Source organism: Melospiza melodia, chromosome 6, assembly GCF_035770615.1.
Source record: "Melospiza melodia melodia isolate bMelMel2 chromosome 6, bMelMel2.pri, whole genome shotgun sequence".
In the NCBI taxonomy this organism is placed as follows: domain Eukaryota; kingdom Metazoa; phylum Chordata; class Aves; order Passeriformes; family Passerellidae; genus Melospiza; species Melospiza melodia.
Genome location: NC_086199.1, coordinates 12,339,581 through 12,357,294, shown reverse-complemented (window position 1 = coordinate 12,357,294; position 17,714 = coordinate 12,339,581). Strand labels below are relative to the sequence as shown.

The following is a 17,714-nucleotide window of genomic DNA, read 5'->3' as shown; positions in this document are numbered from 1 at the left end:
TTGGAGGAGCCTCGCTGGCACCAGAGCATGCAGCCCATCCCGTGCTGCCAGGGTTCTGCTCTGCACACCCCTCCAGTTCTGCTGAGGGCTGGAAATCCCCAAGCTGGTGCCTGCACCATCTCCTCTTGGCTTTGTTTGAGTTTCTGTTTGCGTTTACTTCACGGTTCCTTTTCCTCCGTTCCACTTTGCCTTGGTTTCGTTCCTTCCTGCGTACCCACCTTATTCTTTTGTCTTTTCTGTTCTTTTAGTTTCCACCCTCCAACCAAGCCTATGCTCTCCCCCCTCTCATCCCCAGTCTCCTCCTCCTGCCTCTGGTACCTGCGCTGCTCCTGCCCCTGGTGTTGTGCTGCCGCCCCTAGCTCAGGCCAGCGCTGTGTCTTCAGCACCCGCTGTCCCCGAGCCCGCAGCTGCTCAGTCCCCGTTCCTGGCCCAGGGGAGAGCCAGAGAGCCCCCGCAGTTCCTGCACAGGCACTCGGCCTCCGAGCTGCCAGCAGCCCCAGGCTCCTCCCCTCCTCCCTGCCCAAATGGCAGGGCTGTCATGCCAGGCATCAGGAGAACCTCGCTGTCTCCACCGCCTCTCCATCCTTCCCCCTTTCCCTCTCACCAGCCTCTCAGGGGCCCCTCTCTTTCCTGCTCTTCTCAGTCTTCTTCTCCCTCTGCCACAAATGCACCATCTCTGCAGAGGAGTGATGTCCCGCAGCCTCGTGGTCCCACCATCCTGCCCGTGATTCCTGTCCCACCTGACAGGGTCAAGGCGCCCACAGATAAAGCAGGGTGGGAGACCTCAGCAAATGCACCCCTGAACGGCCATCCTGAGGAACAAATTGCTTTAGGCCCCCCTGGAGCCCAGGTGAAAAGTGTGGATGGGTGCTTGTTCCCACACCTAGGAGCTGCACCCTGCTCCCCGCTGCCCACCATCGCCAGCCCCCCCAGCTCCTCCGGCCAGGCTCCCTCCCCATCCTCCCATTTGCCATCTTGTCCTGCCCAGCCGTGGTGCCAGCCCGTGTCACACTGTCTTCCATTGCCTCCCCCTCACGCTGCTGTGTCTGAGGTGGCTTTGCCCAGGAGGACCCCTCCTTACATGACATCATCAGCCATTGCCCTCTTGAGTAAGTACTGACTTTGAATGAGTTGTGACATGTGTAAAGCCCCAGCTGTCACCTGTTCAAAAAGCCTGGTTGGCACTGCCCCTGACCAGAAGAACAAGGGCTGAGAGACCCAAAGCTGCTCCTGCTGCTGTATGTGATTTCTGAAACTGGGGTGGAAAAATATCAAAATCACTCCAGACTAGTCCAGGGACCAGGCAAAAAGTAAGAATTACAGAACCAGAACCCTGTAGCTGGGTTGTTGCAATGCATATTCCTACGGTATTATCCCAGACTGAGATTTTTGTCATTCAGCAGAGTCAAATTGTTTCAAAGGTTCATATAGAACCTATTTTCAGCTGGGCCAAACATAGCAGATGGGCTCTTCTGAAGCTGGAGGCCAGGTCTGTGGTAGGTTTCTCATCTGTGTAGGAATATTGGTAGAAGTTGTGATTTTTACTCTTTTTGTTAAGTGGTATTTCTGTTACAAGTGAAACATAGAGCATGAATTTTGATTAAGACAGCCAGAATTCCCTGTGGTTGTGCAATTTATTTAATTCCGGAAACTCTGTTTTTGGTATGTATAGTTAAACTATGTTCTTGCATGTATAGTTGTGGGCTTGTCACTGTAACTATTCCAGCAAACCTTTCTCATTGAAGGCAGATCAAGGGCTGGGCTTTGGGTTTGGCCACTTTGAATATGGTCTTGATTTCTCATGCCTATCTAAAATGAAGCCTGTGGAGTGAGAACAATTTGCAAGCAATGCAATTTGCAATTCAGAGCATATGTTTTGTGACTTGGATCTATTTAGATTTATAACCACATATAATGCTAAAGTGGTGTGCCTGGAAAAGGAGGAAAACTAAGACATTTCCTTTTACTTTCTGCTAAAAGTATTACTGTAACCACTGGAGGCTCAGTCCTTCAGCTGATGCAAGTCCTTGAAATCCACTTAGTTCAATACAGTTATTTTAAACTCACATCACTCCATTATTTTGACTCAGTTCAATTTTTGCCTGAGGCTGCCCTCTAATTAGGTGGGTGTAGTTTTGCAATTACAATTAAATGTACCCACAATGAATTACTAACTATTATGTTCATGAACGAAAGAGGGCTTGAAATGTTTAAAGGATTTCTAACAGCAGCTATGGTTCATTTCAAGAATGGAATTGGGAGTGTGAAATAATGGCAGAAGTAACCACAGAAATCAGGCAATATTATAAGAAAAACTAGATAAGAAGAAAAACAAGCTGTTAATGTTAAATATGGTTTCCAAATATTTCTCAGACAAAACCCACCTGTCTTTCAAAGTAACACAGAACAGCTGAAGCTGTGAATACATACCTAGAGCAGCCTGTTCTGACAGTGTGCATGGTGAAATACCCTTGGGGAGGTGTTATTTTTTCAGCTGACCTGTTACAGACAGGTGAAACACTGCAATGGAGTTACCACCATCAGCCCATCCAACGGGCTGCTGCTGAGAGGAGCTTTGCAGAACCTCAGGGTACTTGGAGCTGGAGTCTGCAACTGGCTGAGGCCACACGCCTTGTGCATGACAGAAGGGAGGATGTGTCACTAGCCCACAATTCTCCTGAAAAGCTGATGCCAACCAAAGTCCATGCAGTTTATTATCTCCATATAGAAAGCTGTGGGAGAAGGAGAAGAATTTGCCACTAATGAACTGGGAAGCAGTGTCTGTGTTCTGATTCTGACACAGAATGAAACATTAGCCCAGCCAGGGAGGAGAGGAGGGAAAAGACTGCCAGTGACAGGGTCTCTCAGGAGCACACGACTGTAGCTGGCTGACCATTGATACAAGCACCTCTTCACATGCTTGGTGCTCCCTTGCATCAGCCCCTTGTCCTGGAGTCAGGCCACGGCATTGGGAGTGGGACGTGACCTTGTCTACGGGCTGGAGGGGATCGTGCTTCACACCTAAGTCCTGTTCTCTGCATTTCAGGCCCAGCACTTCCTCCTGGCCACCCCAGCGGTGCTGCTGTGATCCCTGCTTCGTCTGGGGGGCCCCCACCTCCGCCACCGCCCCCGGTCCCTCCACCGCCCATGGGAGCTGCGCCGCCACCTCCGCCGCCGCTGCCGGCGGGCGCGGGCCAGGGCGCCGAAGATGGGTCAGTGTCAGGGCTCGCAGCAGCTCTGGCTGGTGCCAAACTGAGGAGAGTCCAGCGGGTAAGGAGGTGCCACTGGGACCCCCCCAATGGGCTCTGCTCTGCTGCAGGACAGCCTGGCACAGCTTGGTGTCATGGTCTGCAAACACACAGTGAGACGTGGTGGAACATACTTCAGCCGACCATAGGGTGAACCTCTAAATGGGATTTTGCAGTGCAAATGAAGCTGAGCAGGAAATGTTGGGTAGAGTTTGCTCTCTTCAGAACATAGGAGTTAGCAAATGGCTGTGACTTCTCACATTGCCAGGGTTTCACTACTTCCACATAGTCCACCATTGTACTATGCATTAGTGTTTTCACTTGTTTTAAGTGGTTAAAACTACACTATACTTACAGAAAAAAAACAGTGTAGCCTGTTGAGGTCTGGTCAGTAGCTATCTACTTAGGTAAGGGTTGCTTAAACATGCATAAAAATAATTATGAACAAGCAGCACTGTGGGTTTTTTAATAATTTCCCCATATATTTGCATCATCCAGATCTGTCTTGGTTTCAGTAATATTCCTGTGGGTCTTCCTCCCAAGGCAGAACACATCCTATCTCTGGTTTCGGGCCGTGATTGTGATTGCTGTTCCTAACACTTGGGAAAACTAATCATTAAGGGTGTGGTTGTAAAGCAAGCCTTTCATTAATTCCAATCTTGATTTCTCTCTTAAGCCAGAAGATGGTTCAGGAGGGTCCAGCCCCAGTGGGGTCTCTAAGAGCGATGCCAATCGAACAAGTAGCGGAGGAGGCGGAGGAGGACTAATGGAAGAAATGAATAAATTACTGGCAAAAAGGTTTGTACTTACACCTCTAGTAAGCCCCATGAGATCTGCAGCAAATTGTGGAACAAGGCACTGTCATTTTTGTGGTTAGCAGTGGGTGTTTCCTTGCGATTTGACAGGTCCTGCAGATGTTGGTCACCAGTATTGCCCAACTTCATGCGAAAGGTGTTGCATTGGAAAATAGGCTGCCTTTCCCAAGTGTTAGATGCTATATTTTTAGGTCTAAGTTTTTTAAACTTGCAAATAGTGAAGGAAAAGGATAAATAAAATAATGAAGGGTAGGTGAAGCTATAGGGTGCACAGAGATGGAGCTTTTAAATAATGTTGCCTTAGTATAAAGACAGTTCTCAGCTCAAAAGGTCTGATTTCAACTTTCCTCCATGTCCAGTTCATTTCAGAAGCAATTCTGAACATAGGCTGTGGATTCTTTGAAAATCCTTGTTAAATCCTTTGAAAAGTACTAAATAAATACACAGCACTAAAAAGTTCCCTGCAGTATAAAATAGCAAATGGATAATTTTCTTTCTTTTCAGAACTAAAATAGCTTGACAGCTCTTAATAAATTTTAGGGGTTCTTGGCCTGCTCTATAATCAAGAATGACCTTCCCTAACTGGAAGTTGTCTACAGGCAAAGTAAGGTTTGGTGATGCTGGGGTAACTAGCTCTGTTCAAGCAAGCAAGCTGGATGGGCATCTCATGTGTTTGGACATAGAAATTCAGCACTTTGTGTGGTCCTGGTCTAAAATGTACTCCAGTACGGCTTTTGGCAGTAGGATCTTGTGTCTTCAGGTATTTAGAGTGGAATTTCCCTGGTATCTTGACAAAAGCACTTGCACTGCCATAAGCATTGTGCTACCTCTACTCTGAAAATAACTGAGCTCCAAATCCTTTCCCAGGGACCTGATAGCAACAGAGTTATCCCCTAAATTTTGCTTCACAAAGCCATGGAGGTACCTGGAAATACACAAGTGCCATTCAAGGGTGCAGTCTGGGCACATGCTGTTCAGCTGATACTGAGAGGATTTCCTTTGGCTGCAAATTCCTTTTTATGTGTGATGACATAGGGAAAGGAATAACCTGGCACTGTGTTTCAGATTGCCTACTATTACCAGAAGGTAAAAAAATTATTAGTTTGGTTTTAAATTGAGCATTTTCAGTACAGAAATCAGAGTTATGAGCATGGGATCTCAGGGGCCCTTCTCTGAGCAGTAAACTCCATGCTCAGAAACAGGGAATATGTCTAATGCCCAGTAAGTAATGGAGGAAAACATTTCTGGGAGCTCAGATGCTATAAAGTACCACTGTCTAGATTCAGTGGGCCCTGTGAGAGCAGCCCTTTGCTTCAAGACTAAAGTGCAAACAGAATAATGAACCCACAGACTGTCACTCCCAGCCCAGTTAAGTTTCTTGCAAGACATAAATCTAACACTGGTCTCTCACCCTGGCAAATATTTCCCTCACTTAGATTTATAATAATTACAACTTCTTTTTGTTTGAAAAATCAAGTAAATATTAGAGAAAGACAAAAAAAAAATTATTACTGATTTAGTGAAATTATTAATGCAATTAAATATATGAAAATAATTCCCACAGAGCACTATGTCCTACAGATACATACTGCTCAGTTTGTTCAGTTTTTTGTCAAATTTTAATCAAATCCTCCAAGTTGTGTATCCAGTGAGGCCTTTCTTAGTGCTTCCTGAGATATTTTTTTTCCTGAGTTGAATTCTGTTCACTTCAGAACCAAGACTAAATGAAAAACCTGTCAGATTGGTGTTTAAAAAACATTTGCTAAGGGAAGTGTTCACAGGTGGAAAAGGGTAAAGTTCAGCACAACCAAAGTCCACGTGGAGACTTGAGCTGCAGTTCCCCTCATGGTCTAAAATCGGAAATTGGATTTCTAGGGCCTCAGCACCTGGTCCACTGGAGTAATGTTTATTCAAGGGCTTAAATAGGGCTTAAAAATCAAGAATTTGGTTTTCTTTTCATCATCCAGTTTGTCTAATACCTAAGAAGTTTTATCATGTATTTTTCTAAAATAAACAACCAACATCTTTGTTTACTGTCATGTCCAGTTTCCCCAGTGGATGAATTGCAGCTCTTTGCCACTTACTCCTCAGAGAGTTTTGGCCCTCCTTGGGAAGCAGAAATGAGTGTGGTTCTCAGGTCCTCACTCAGCTTCTGCAGGCAGCACCAACACTCCTGGGACTACAAGGCTCAGGAGCTCTGCTCCCTTTGAAGTGATTTTTAGACAAAAATGATCTCCTGTTGTTCACCAAAGGCACTTGGAAACCAGGTGGATGGGCTGGTTTCCTGATTCAGCCGGAGCTTTCCCACCTGGAGGGAAGAAGGGGTCTTGGCTGAGCAGAAATGGTGCCCAATCTCTCCCAGTGAGAGTGAACCTGGCTTGAAGGGCTTTTTGGACAGTTTCCCCATCATGTGGGAGCACTGCTCGAGCCCTTTCTCTGTGCAGGATCAGGGATGTGAGATGTAGGACAGGTGACAAAGTGACACTGGAGCTGGCTGCCAGCAATGTCGTCACTGCAATTCCCACCTGAGCCTCCTGCTGTGGCAGGGCTGGTCCTCAGAAGCCCCTGAAAAGGGCTGAGTTATTCCTCCTGCATAGGACCCAGGATTTCCTGAATCCTTGAGAGATGCCATCCTTTTCTCACCCGGTTTCATACTCAGCTTTACTTCCTCCCTCTGTTTCATCACGTTTCTTTATGCTCCACACCCTGCATTCCTCTCTTAAACACCACCTCGTAATTTTGCCCCTCTCCCTGAGCTGTATCACTGGGATCTGAATTCTTCACCTCCACCCCAGCCCTACACAACCAAACACATCCAGCCATTGTTATGTTCCCTGAGATGAGCTAAAGAAATAGTAACTTCCACCCAAGCCTGAATCTTGTCTTCCTGTGAGGGTTGTTTCTAGAGGGTTGACTGTGTCCTATCTCCTTTTCTTTGCAAAGGAGGAAAGCAGCGTCACAGTCAGACAAGCCAGCTGACAAGAAGGAAGAGGAAAGCCAAAATGTAAGTGAAACACTCCTCCCTGCTGTGCTCTTGCAGATTCCTTGTAAGCCAAAGCCCTGTGCTCATTCACTGTCTGGCAGGCAATAACTGCAGTGCTGATCCAGGGATAGATGTGCACATTCAATCCAAAGCCAAATGTAACTGCTCCCACCTTTCCTGGGAACAGCACCCTACAAACAAGAGCAGCTGTTTTATTAATATTTCATTCACTGTCCAAACCAGGTTAATGAGCTCTATTTCATGGTCTAATCCCAGTGTTGTAGGGATCAATTATTGCTCTGTAAGAAGGTGCACTGAACCTTCTGGCAAGTTAACTTGAGATAAAGTTCATGTTTCTTATTTTATATTTGAGGCTTGAGCTAAGCTGAAGTAGACCATCAGCCCTGCATCTAAATTTAGGTTTCCAGCCTCCATGCAAAGCAAGAATCAGCTCCCTTCAGACCCTAGAGTGCACAGAGGACGTGCCTGGTGGAAGAAGGGAAAATGATGTATTAACCATTAAATCATGGTCAAAATATGTGACCATGATAGGTACACTAAACTGAGATAGAACTTGGACAGCTTTGGGGAACTTTGATTTCCACAAAGTGGAACATTTCTCTTCCACAAAAGCAATTATACAAGTGGTTTTATTTGACTCAGTCTGTAGACTGAACTTGATGCAACAACTCTGAGTCCAACATGCAGATGAAAACACTTTTCTACCTGTTGAACTGGTAAAGTGTGGAAGATCTTTTCTGTTTTAGCAGAGGGCAGGACTTGCACTGTGTCCTTTCCAGTGTGGTGGTTTTCCAGGCTGCTGCTCACTCAGAATTGCTGTTGCTAGCCAGTAGCCTTGTGAAGGCTTTCTGCCACAGCTGCAAGGTCATAGAGCATTCGGTGTGCCTCGTATCTCCTGTGGAAAGATGTTCTCTCCAAAGACAAAGCTGTTAAGTAGGAAGTCCATTAAAACAATCTAGGTCTTGCCCCAAGCCAAAAGGTTTGTAGGAAGAGCAGGGATAAGCACTTTTCACTGTTCAGGGAGAAAAGCAGCTATTTTCTGCATGTTGTCAAGCACAGAATTTGCCTGTTGAACCCTGTGTGCAACCATTGCTCTTAATCTTGACCCAAAGCTGGTTTTGAACCATGCACTTGGAGATGAAAGGCACCATTTAGCTTCTAACCTGCCAGCCTCTGCTTTCTGTCCCTTATTCTCTCTTGCTGAAAGTCTGCATTAGTTTATATTATTACTGCATCTGAGTGGGTCGCTGCTGGTGAGAGAGAGACGGGAATCTTGTTTCTTGATCAGAAGGCTGGATTTATTGATATATAATATATAATACATTATAACTATACTAAATAGAATAAAGAGAGAAGTTTGCAGAGCTGCTCAAGCTAGGCTAAGAATAGAAAGAATCTATAACAAAGTTGTGTCCAAGGACTCAGTCCCCTAGCTTGCACTTTGTGATTGGCCCTTAATTATAAACAAGAAGCATGAGCCAATCAAGGTGCATCCCATTACATTCCCCAGCAGCTGATAACAATTGTTTACATTATCTTCTGAGGCCTCTGCCCTCCAGAAGACACAGAAATCTGAAAGAAAGGATTTCTGTGAAGAAATGTCTGCAACATTATATCACCAATCAAACTTTTTAATAGCACCAATCTGTTTACAAAAGTGTTTTAGAGAGCATCTGTTTAATTCGTATCTTGAGTATATTTCATGTTCTTTCAAACTGGGTGCAATTCCATTTTACAGTGCAGAGCTGATGCTTTACCTGAGTATGTTTTGAGGGTTGCTAGATAATACTGTCATGCCAAATATATGGATGAATGGTTTATGATCTGTCACATATAAATCCAAGATAAAAGAGTCCAAATCTCTGATGAAGTGTTTAGTCTTCTACTTAAGAGGAGTACTGATTGATTAAGTTACATTCTGTTAATACCTGACTTCCTCTCTCTGGTACTGCTGGCTGTCTTGGGGTGACAGACTGGGATGTAGCAACAGTTCCTTTAGGTGGCTCAGTTTCCACATCTCAGAGAGTTTCTAAATTTGGGAAGTGGATGGTTTGTATTTAGGCAACAGCACTTTAGAGTGGTTTCACCTGATTTGGTATATAGAGATAAGAGTGGTTGAGTGTAATCACGAAAAGGTGTCCACATTAACTAAAATAAAAAAGTATGTATTTTTCCATCCAGTGTGAGAAAGTTAAAGTTTAAATGGCCTTGAGCCCATACCTTGGCACCAGTGCCTGTTGGACAGGGAGGAAACTTGCTTTTGTACTACATGTGCTGCAGCTGCCTCCAGAGTAGAAGAGGACTCTGCACTTCATCCCTAAAACTCAGTAATGTCCTGTTTTTCTCTTTGTAGGATGATGCTAGCACCTCTCCTTCAACCAGTACACGAGGCTCTGCCCAGCAGCAGCAAAATTCATCAGGTATTAATTAAGTTGAACTATTGGCATTGTAGTTGTCTTCTTAATCTAGTCTTTTCCACCACCTCTAGACTCTGGATTAATTGTCCTACTTCTGAGTGCAGAAACTAACAGTAACTCACAGAAAAATTACCAAACACCTGTGGTTTTAAAAACTATATTCAGCAAGAAATTATGACTTTTATATGTTTCACAGTCAAGAAAATTGCAAGACAGTTTAGTTAGACATGTAGCTGTGGATCTGTATCTTCAACATTACACACCTAAATCTTTTAGGAGAAAAAAGCTGGATTATTTTACTTTTTGAAGTGTAGATGTCCTGATCTGTACAGTTGGGGTTTGGATGTCAAACTACTATTTAGTTTGTTGCAATAAGGCTGATCCTGAGAGTTCCCAGATTAAATTGTTTTTCCTAAAATTAATTAAAATAACTGTATCTGAGTAGATGAGCTGCAAGCACTCACATTCATCCCTGCATCAGTCTTGGCTTTCATGCATACTGAGAGTCTCTCCCAGGGGAATGACTATTTAACCATTCCAGCTTCCTTTTGGAACAAAGCCATGACCTGTGTGCTTTGCAAGGGAAGGGGAGGAAGCCAGGAGAAAGGTGTATGTAAATGAGATCTAGAGATTTCCTGGGAGTGCCTGTAATCTTTTCAGGACTTCACAGAGGAGCAAATTCTTGTATATAAAGTTGTCAAATCTCTTCAACAGTTTATTTTAGGAGACTGGGATGATATGAAGTGCTTTCAGCAACAAGTGTTATGTGGTACAGCTTTTTGGGAATATTCTGTGTGTTAGAAGTGCACACAACATTAAATAAATTCTCTGTGGAGATTTGCATAGTGGGCTCTAACTGCCTTTTTTTACATACACCCACATTTTCTGCCAACTATGCAGACAGAAAACCTAAGACTTCTTAATATAAAATATAAATAAATATTGTACTGAATAAAGTAAGCCTTGCAGCAATTAGCCTGTATTTCCTAATAGAAATTATTTATGCTCTTCCTCCTGCTGTTCCAGTTCCATTTCTTTTTAGTATTGTTTAACTATGTGGTCCCTAATTAAAGGGATCACTAAGCAGATTTTTGCTAATGCTTTCCCAATAATGTAGGCAAATGCACTCATTCAGCAGTCTCATTTTCCTGGTTCTTCTCCTAAGTCCCTTATCCTCACTGAAAGAAAGCAACGGTATAAGACAGTCCACTTCAGGATATTTTTATTTTTAGAGCAAAAATAATAAATTACCTTTTCATGTTTGTTTTTCAGACTCTGGGAAGAAGCCATGGGAAAGGAGCAATTCTGTTGAGAAGCCTGTATCTTCATTACTTTCTAGGTGAGCTGCATGGGGTGTCCCAGGCGGGATGCTCACGCTGTCCCCGTGGCACGCGCACGACTCATGTCTCGTTTCATTCCATTGCTGTAGAAATCCATCAGTGGTGAAGAGCTGTGAAGCTAAGAGCCCCACACAATCCCACGTGTCTTCTAGGTACTGGCTAACTGCCTGGCTTCTTACTGTCTTGGCTTGTCCTTTGGCTCATCCCATCATTCAGCACTAGTGTTCGTCTTCTGCCGCGTCTTTTGCTCATTCTCTTGCAATCTGCTTTGTCTGTCTCTGCACCAAGTGTGAAGGTGTCATGGCAGAGCTTTGTTCCATGGAAGCAGCCCCCTGCTCCCTTGGGCATTATAGATGTTAATCATGCTGGAACCAGCACTTAAACCATCCATGTGTGTGTGTGAGTCAGGGACACGGGTCTGGCAGTGCTGTGCTATGTGGAAATCACATTTTGGACCATCTCTCTACAGCAGGTTCATGGTGACCCTGCCAATAGGTGAAGCTTTCCTTGCTCAACCTCTGCAGAAATTAAAAAGCAAAAGCAGAAATGATCTGAAGAGCTTGCAGCTGGGATAAGGGAAGTTATTCTTCTACCCATGCAACCGCAGTGGGTGCATAAGAAAGGAGAGTGAAACTTGGTAATACAATCAAGATGTAAAAAGGCCCCACCACAGACAGATCTTTCAGACACATGGGGTACAGAAACCAGCAGGTGTTAAAAGCCAAGAAACCTAATAGTTTGAATGGCCAAGCTTCAGGATCAGCACCCATGTTTTTAATCACAGAGATTAGGTTTGATGTTGGACAGCTAGAGAGGCTTGCTTCCCTTGCTGGTCCAGGAGCACCCAGTGTTACTGGACATTGAGACGGATGGATAAGCTGGATAAGGAGGTAGAACACAGGCTTACAAATGTTCAGTATTTACTGCAAAGAGATGTCACTTATTTTACATTGTTAGGCATACGACAGTGCTGATAGTCTGGAGAGAGGCAAGTTGCCAATGGCAACTATCTGCACATACTTGCTGCTTTGTTTAAAATGCTGTAACATGTTCTGCCCAAACATTCAGAGGGATGCATCAGTGTTACTATAGCAAAATATAGATTTGCCAGCTCTCCTAAAACCAGTGAAACATGTTGGTTCTAGGAAATACATGAGCTTCAAATAGATGAAAAAAAAACATTCTTCCTCCTTGGAAATGGGAATGAAACATGGGCTATTTAAAGCAGTCATCACATTTCAGTAGCTATCTTTTGTAATGGCATTGCATTCCAGGAGGAGGAGTTCAGTGAGGAAAAATGGTTTCCTAATTTAGCACCTGGAGTAGTGCTCAGTAGTAGTAGTTCTTGCTTGAAAGACTTCTGTGGGGGAAGCAGGGCAGGTTTCTAAAGCTCTCCATGGTGACCTGTTTCCATTCCTCATCAGTTTGATGGCATTTGGATCTTTCATAACTCCCTTAGCTGTGAGATGGTAGGACACATGTTAAGATTTCCCAGGGAAGGGTTACAAGACCAAACAGCCTTCAGGAGCAGCAGCATCTCCACCAGCCCCCAGTCTGGGCTTAAAGATGATGGTAAAGTTATTTGAAGCCCTTGTAGAGCATAGTTAGTTTTTTAAATGTTTTAGAGTTACTGATTAAAACAGAAAGGCAAATGGCTTCTAGTTCCTTAATTTATTTTATCAGATGTCATCATGGCTCAGCCCACTGACTAATACCATGCAGAAAGACTGATAACACTCAGGTGCACTAGCCATTAAGGCCAGACTGGTTTTGTTTCTGAGTCAATAAAAAATGGCTGTGATACATGACACTATCAACAAGCCACACTTGACTCACTGAAGTCTTCCAAGGAAAGGATTAGTGGGTTATTATTTTCCCAATAATATTTTTCTAAGCTGTAACCTACTATTACTTTAGCACCCAGTGAAAGCCTAGGTTGCCAGGACAGAGCTGCTGTACAGAAAAGGGACTGTGAGGGAAAACCAGACATGTAGCTTGCAAATTGCAAATGCTGTAGTAAAACACAGTGTTCAATGGGCTTTATCCCCTCAGCATTTTCTAATCTGAAATCACTGAGATTCCCAACACAAAAAAAAAAAAAAAAAAAAAAAAAAAATCACAGCATCTTTGAGGGTCAGGTTGTGCATACAGGAGCAGTGCTGCTCTCTGGCTGCCAAATATTCCTGAGCAGCACTTGTACACAGGTGCTCCTGCTCTGGGGTGGATTTCATCCACACCATCAGGTGGGTGCAGCGTAGCACACACTGCAAGAAACTGACTGGCTTTTTTATGCTTTTCTTCCATTTCTCAAGGATGAAGCCAGTGAGCAGCAGCAATGATGTGGCTATGGATGCCTTAGATTTTGATCGGATGAAACAGGTGAGTGAAGATGTCATTGGCACTTTTAGAGGTTTGGCAAGCTACCCATTTTCCCCCATGCATGCGCTGTACGAGCAAAATGGCTGTTCAGTCTTCTGATTTCCTCTACAACCAGGTGCCTAGGGAAGGGCTAGCTGGTGAGCAGCAAGAGAGCACAATCTCACTGCTATTCCATCCTTATGCCTGCACAGAAATGTGCAAGTAAATATGCCAGCATCCTCTGCATCCGTGCCTGGGAGTGCAGACGTAGCTGTTAGCAGTGCTAGGCTCTGAGCAGCAATGGAGGTGGGGGACAAGCACAACCATGTTAAACTTGCATTTTCTTCCACCAGTTAGAAGGAAATTCTGAGCAGCTGACTTGTGTTTTGTCTCATCAGGAAATATTGGAGGAAGTTGTAAGAGAGTTACACAAAGTGAAAGAGGAGATAATTGATGGTAAGAAAGAGAAAAATTATTATTTTTCTCATCTTTATGACTAATTTTCCATAGATAAGATGATAGGAACTGCAGAGAGTTCCCTGGTGTTTTCAGACTTCTCTGAACAGCTCTGATTTATACACACATTTGAAGAACAAGCACCCACCTTATCTGAGCTCTGACCATAACACTGCACTTACATCCTTTATTATGCTGTTGATGAGCATTTTTGCCACCAGCCTATGAGAAATTTGCTGGCTGGTGTTTCTCACAGGTTGGGAGGGTGAGAAAGGGCCTGCCTGTAGCCCATGGCACATCAATTTATCACAATCAGCAAGCATGAAATTCACTTGTAACTTGCCGGCCACACAGGTCCTGGATGAGGAGGGTGAGAAAGAAGCTAACTGAAAATCCTTCCCAAAAATCTTCTGTAGTTTCCTATGCTTGAGGAGTTCTTTTGGACCTTCACTCAATTACAGCTTTCCAAATAGGCACATATTGTTATAATACATTGAAAGTACAGCAGCTGTACCAAATGTCTCAGTACTTTTTTATAAATTGCTCTGCAGTTTACAACTGAAGGTATTTTTCAGGGCCATTATTAAAATGCACAGCAAAATTCCCATTTGAAGGCCACATTAGGGCATAGGAAGATGCATGTCCACACCCTGCACTCCCCACCTTAGCTTCACAGGGAAGGGGAGAAAGAGGAGACTGTAAAACAGCTAAAATCCATTCCCTGTGCCCTTGCCCTAGATGTGTGTGCTCACAAAGCTCCGAGGCAGTTTGCAGTTGGAGAGCCCCTTGTCCATACGCTACTGTCCCAGCAGCTTGGCCCTCAGAGCCTCCCTAGTTCATTCCAGTGCGAAACAAGGCATCCACATACACCACAGACGCACCTTCTCACTGTAGTTCTGCAGTTTGCAAGCCAGCAGCTGACTGCTTACCCTTACTCATCCTTTTACCCTCCACTCATCCTTTTAGCGGCGCGTACTTTTGCAGCCTCTGCGCTGAGCGATGTCCATCCCGCTGGCTGTACCACTGTGCACTAACTCTCTGCTTTGGTTTTCCAGCCATACGGCAGGAGTTGAGTAGAATCAGTACAACATAATGATTGCAAAGCATTTGGACGGTACTAAGAATGCTAGGAAGATTGGATCATTTCTAAGTGTACCAAGGTCATGCAAGATGGTGGGAGAGGACACCGGCACTGTCTTTGTTCTTACACCCTTTTTATTAGCAGACTCAGCACACTTTGAAGCTTGCTGCTGCCTTGGATTCGCTTCATTTTACAAGTCTTAATCTAAAGATTATTAAATTTTAAATTTCTGGATTTTTTAGATTTCATCTGACACTGCACATTGGATTTGTCAGCCTTTTTTGTATTTTGTATTTGCTTATTTAAATGTATTACCTTTCTTTTTAGTAGTAGATAAGAACACACGTGAACCATTTGCTTTTGATAGATGACTTCAAAGTAATTTTACTAGTAGTCTGCAATGTAAATGAAGATCCTTTGCCAACAGAAATGTATTGAGGCATCACCAGAAGAAAGAGACATGTTAGTTGTCAGCCAACAAGTTCTTTGTCTCAGAGTTATCACAATATTAAAAAATGGTACGTCAGTGCATCACAGTATCTGTGTTCATATTGGTAATAAACTGTTAATTGTCCACACGGCCCTGCCTTTCTTTGTTTCATTTGTCCCTTCAGTTCCTGCACTTCTGTGTCACTTATAAAAGGAAGGATATTGAGACTCACTGTGGGGTGGCAGCTCTGTCTCCTGTGGCTGATGCCTTCTCCCACAGGCAGACGTGGCCCTCACCTGTGTGGTGAGCACCATGTCCTGCAGGCAGGCTGCCCCCACCTCAGCAATGTTTTGCCAAAGCAAGTGAAGGACAGTGGCTTGGGGCTCTTCTCAGGCTACCACATCTCCTGCTGTCACTGAAAAATACACAGGTCCCATCATCTGTGCTCCTGCAGATTAGCAGTAATAAAAGGGAAGTGTATGTTCATGCAGAGCAAGGCTAACAAAGGTATTGGGTGGATGCAAACTGAAATCCCAGGCACAGCACTACTGACTAGGGACTTAAGGGGAGTCATTTGTTAATGGTGTGCAGGTCCTGTGCTTTACTGGTACAGGACACTGAACACTTAACAGTGCATAGCCAGTCATATCATCCAAGGCACGAAATTGTTTCCTTTACAGCCATTCTTCCCACCAGAGTGATGCCTTGTCAAGGCTGACCTAGAACAGAGGCTAAACAGAGTTAAAGAATAAAGTAGGTATTTATTAAAAGGCCTCAATGGATACACCCTTGGGCAGCACAAGAGCCCAGCCAGGGCTACACCCAAGATGAACCTAAAATGGTCCCAAAAATGGATGACCGGTCATGAGGTCTCTCACTTTTATAAGTTCTGGTCCATTTGCATAGTGGAGTTAATTGTCCAAGTTCTGGTCCATTTGCATAGTGGAGTTCATTGTCCAGTTAGAGCTTTAGGTTATGAAGTCCCATCCTTTTTGTTTTTCTCTCTTCAGTCCATGTTGTTTATGCTCTTTGGCCTGAAATTTGGATTGGTTGTCCTTGGTCCCCAGCTAGAGAAGGAATTGTTTTGTCTCCCTATTCTGTAAAGAGAGCTTACTATCCCTTAATATGAAGCTCAGAACTACACACTAAAGCAGTACAGAATCTGAAAAATATAAAAGCTAAAACCTGAGGCATTGAGAGCAATCTTGGGGATTTCTGCTTGACTTAGTCTGGTGCAAGCTTTGCATGGCAGTCTTCTTGATACCATATTCTGGTAACCCTGTGCAAAAGCCAAGGGATTGGAGTTCCACTCTTGAAATCTGACAAGTATTTTCCAAGTTCCCTTCATTTCTTCAGGCTTCCGTAGAGATTTTATTTTAAAAGCCAGGCCCTGAGGATTGGTTTTGGGAGCAGAGCCTGATGCAGCAGCCCAGGAGAGCCTGTGATTGCCCCATTGCTGGTGGAGCAGGCAGGAGACCCAGCAGAGGAGGCAGCAAGGGTCCTGTTTGGCAGTCAGCTGTAAAATGTTACCTGTTTTGTTTTGGGGTGTTCTTCAGCACTCTTCAAAGCAATCCAAATGCCATTTACAAATGAGTCTTTTTCAAAGTCTGGTTATACTGTAGGTTAAGTATGGGAGAAATGGGAGAAATCTGAGTTTAATGCAACAGTGAGCTCCAGACTGAGACTGATGTTTGTTAGCTGTTTAATGCCAGCTGAAGGCAAGAGAGAGGTTAAATAGCAAGATAAAGATTTCCACATGGGAGCTAAAGCAAGCAGACACTGATGTGCACCACATTGCAACACCCCAGGACCACAAGAAGGAGCCATCCCAGTATGAGCAACCCAGACAGGCATCAGTAACAGCAGAGATTAGAATGCTCTGTTGCATAAATCTCTTACAGTAGCTCATGCATTTCCTAATTATAAACCCATTTAATGGCATACCTGATAATGGCAAGCACTCTTCAAAACTGCTGCTTTTCAAGATCACATCTGTTTTGTGAAACTGTCCCATGATCCTGATTAAGGTTCTGGAGGTTGGTGCTTGGCATGGTTCATGTTTTTCCTTGGAATGTGGCATTCTGCCTAAGGTCAGGAATAACCATGTTGTACAGCCTGGATATGGCATGCCCCTGTGTTAACATCAGCCAGCTGCTGTAAATGGGATTTTCTTACTTTCTTCAATTACCTTTGCAGGCCTCATATAATTACAACATAATAAGCTGAAGTTTGAACAAGGACACTTAATATTGAGGGCAAAGTGTTTGGGGTGGAAGGTGGAGCTTGGCAGGTGAGCAGTCCTGGCATCACTGTGCCAATTCCCAGCCTTCAGCCCCAGTGACAAGGATGTGCAAGGTGGCTTATTTCCAGTAGTGGCACTACCAGAGGATTCTCTCCTCCCAGCCAGTAATTCAGTTTGCCAGCTGTCTCTGCAGAAAAGGGGGTCCTTTCATCCTGGGCTTGTGGAGCCACTGCAACAGGGCAGGCCACAGGCATCTTACACAGCAGAAATCTAAGGGGGCATCACTCTATCACTCTCCAATGCTTCCTATCACACAGCACCTG

The 17,714-nt window shown here is 44.3% G+C and overlaps 1 protein-coding gene across 7 annotated transcripts in view; it reads left to right on the top strand.

Annotated features, from left to right (window-relative positions):
* Positions 1-15,297, top strand: part of EVL (Enah/Vasp-like) — a 144,775-nt gene extending 129,478 nt beyond the window's left edge. For 4 of the 7 annotated variants that reach the window (XM_063159967.1, XM_063159968.1, XM_063159965.1 and 1 more), the window contains exons 6-14: positions 3,047-3,270; positions 3,925-4,046; positions 7,007-7,067; positions 9,421-9,487; positions 10,757-10,823; positions 10,914-10,976; positions 13,137-13,203; positions 13,581-13,638; positions 14,694-15,297. In XM_063159967.1, the coding sequence (XP_063016037.1) occupies positions 3,047-3,270; positions 3,925-4,046; positions 7,007-7,067; positions 9,421-9,487; positions 10,757-10,823; positions 10,914-10,976; positions 13,137-13,203; positions 13,581-13,638; positions 14,694-14,731 (767 nt within the window). In that variant the 3' untranslated portion in view covers positions 14,732-15,297. The remainder of the gene's footprint in view (positions 1-3,046; positions 3,271-3,924; positions 4,047-7,006; positions 7,068-9,420; positions 9,488-10,756; positions 10,824-10,913; positions 10,977-13,136; positions 13,204-13,580; positions 13,639-14,693) is intronic. The other 3 variants (XM_063159971.1, XM_063159969.1, XM_063159972.1) reach the window with 3 other exon arrangements.
* Positions 15,298-17,714: the final 2,417 nt, after the last annotated feature.